Source organism: Talaromyces stipitatus, genomic scaffold (assembly GCF_000003125.1).
Source record: "Talaromyces stipitatus ATCC 10500 scf_1105507295555 genomic scaffold, whole genome shotgun sequence".
Taxonomy (NCBI): Eukaryota; Fungi; Ascomycota; class Eurotiomycetes; order Eurotiales; family Trichocomaceae; genus Talaromyces; species Talaromyces stipitatus.
This window is the reverse complement of record NW_002990116.1, coordinates 1,741-3,514: the sequence shown is the minus strand read 5'-3', so window position 1 is coordinate 3,514 and position 1,774 is coordinate 1,741. Positions and strand designations below refer to the sequence as shown.

General features: G+C 40.2%; 2 protein-coding genes across 2 annotated transcripts in view, besides 1 other annotated feature; both read right to left on the bottom strand.

The window, feature by feature from the left end:
* Positions 1 to 786: a mobile genetic element.
* Positions 1 to 831, bottom strand: part of TSTA_111200 (uncharacterized protein) — a gene marked incomplete at both ends in the record, with an annotated part of 870 nt that extends 39 nt beyond the window's left edge. Inside the window, 2 exons of the mRNA XM_002481223.1 lie at positions 1 to 656; positions 699 to 831. The exon at positions 1 to 656 is cut by the window's left edge and continues 5 nt beyond it. Of these exons, the coding sequence (XP_002481268.1) occupies positions 1 to 656; positions 699 to 831 (789 nt within the window). The remainder of the gene's footprint in view (positions 657 to 698) is intronic.
* A 262-nt stretch (positions 832 to 1,093) lies between these two features.
* Positions 1,094 to 1,774, bottom strand: part of TSTA_111190 (uncharacterized protein) — a gene marked incomplete at both ends in the record, with an annotated part of 781 nt that continues 100 nt past the window's right edge. Inside the window, one exon of the mRNA XM_002481222.1 lies at positions 1,094 to 1,772. Within this exon, the coding sequence (XP_002481267.1) occupies positions 1,094 to 1,772 (679 nt within the window). The remainder of the gene's footprint in view (positions 1,773 to 1,774) is intronic.

Below are 1,774 nucleotides of genomic sequence, written 5' to 3'. Positions count from 1 at the left end.
TTCCATTGTACGATCATTAATATTAGGAATAAAATGGGTTTTAAGCCATTCTAATCCTATTTGATCTGTTGTCCAACCATTATCGCTAATATTGATTCTCCAATCATCTGGAAGATCCTCAAACCAACCTAATCGTACGTTTTTCTTTGCTTTGAAAATAATGTACGAAGGTAACGCCCAACCAGTTGAATTTGTTGCTTCAATTGCAGTCACCCATTCTCGATTTCCAGGCTGTAAAAGCTTTGGCTGAGCATATCGATCGCTTCCAGTAATAACCTTCGCAGATGCACAGAGTCCCATAGCAAAGCCAGTCTCATCAAAGTTATAGATATCTTCTGGTAAGATTCCATACTCAGATATAGCAGCTCGTACGCGGTCAAAATGTTCTTGAATTATCTTTGGATCTTCACATTTGGCACGTTCATAGTTATATTTCCTTGCGAATTTAGAATCAATCTCCGGACGGCGTTTAATCAGATTGGTCACCCAGTTTTTTCCAACTTGTGATTTTCCATGTTGTTGTAGAAGATAATTCACCATTTCTCGTACAAGAGAATGTCGGGGAGGTAATCCACGTCGATCTAAATCAAGAACCCATTTGACAAGTGAATCCTCCTCAGATTCAGTCAATTTATGGTGGTTGGCGCGCTTTTCACCTTTATATTCAATGCCTTTGAGTCGATCTCGGAGAGTCGTACGAGGAATATCATAAATCCTTGTAGCTTCACGAATATTGGAAATTCTTCCATTTTTCAAATCAGAAATAGCTAACTGGATCTTTCCCTCTATCTGAGCAGATTTTAAGGGATCTTTCTTGCGAATTGGTGGCATTTTGACGCGTTGAAATATGAGAAATCAATATAGAGAGTTATTTTTCGGGGAGGTGGGCGGGTCGCTTGGGAATTACGTTAATATTCCGGAATATTTTGATTACCGTCCCTCACCGCCTGAGGAATAACCCTACCTGAGGAATAATTTCAACGGCTTACTGTACAGAATATTTTGAAGCTTTACAACACCACATAATAATTAAATATAGTGAATTTCTGGTGTAGCACTAAATAAGCTATGGCGAATCTAAAAAGCATAAAAGTTAATCGCGAAAACGTGCAGGGGGCCGTATCGCGCGGCCCCTACGGTTTGTAGTAACAACCACCTCATTATCCTCCACATGAGCCTCAGGTTGCACTCTTGGCTTTGCTTGCCTAGAAATTTGCTTTGTAGGCCTTTTTGAAGCCTTTGGAGTTGATATAACATCATTTTGAAGCTGTAAATCAGCTAGCTTAGCCAATTCTTGCTCGTCCTTAAGCCGTTGCTTTTCCGCAGCCTCTTGCTCACGCTGCTCGCGTTTTTCTTGTCGGATTTGAGCTCTTTTAACCTTTTCAGCCTCTCTAGCTTGCTTTTTAAGCTGTTGTTGAAGCTTTTTATCATCTTTATGAGCCTGCTTCTGCGCGGCTTCGTCATTTTTTTGAGAAATAATATCACGAGCTTGCTGAACCTTAGTAGGGCTCATAAAAAGCGCTCCACCATCTTGTTCTGATGGTAAACCTAGTAATAAAGGCTGTTTCTTGTTTTTAGGCTTCTTTGCATTTATGAGAGCTCTTTTCAGGCCTTGATTCTCATTTTGAAGCAAGATAAGCTGAGTAGAAAGATGTGACACCGTTTCTCGAAGCTGTACAGCCTTTTCATCATAAATATTGTTAACAACAGTTTTAACAAGCTTCTCAAGCCGTCTCCAATCTTCTGGAGGAATAATTGAAGCTCCGGATTCGCT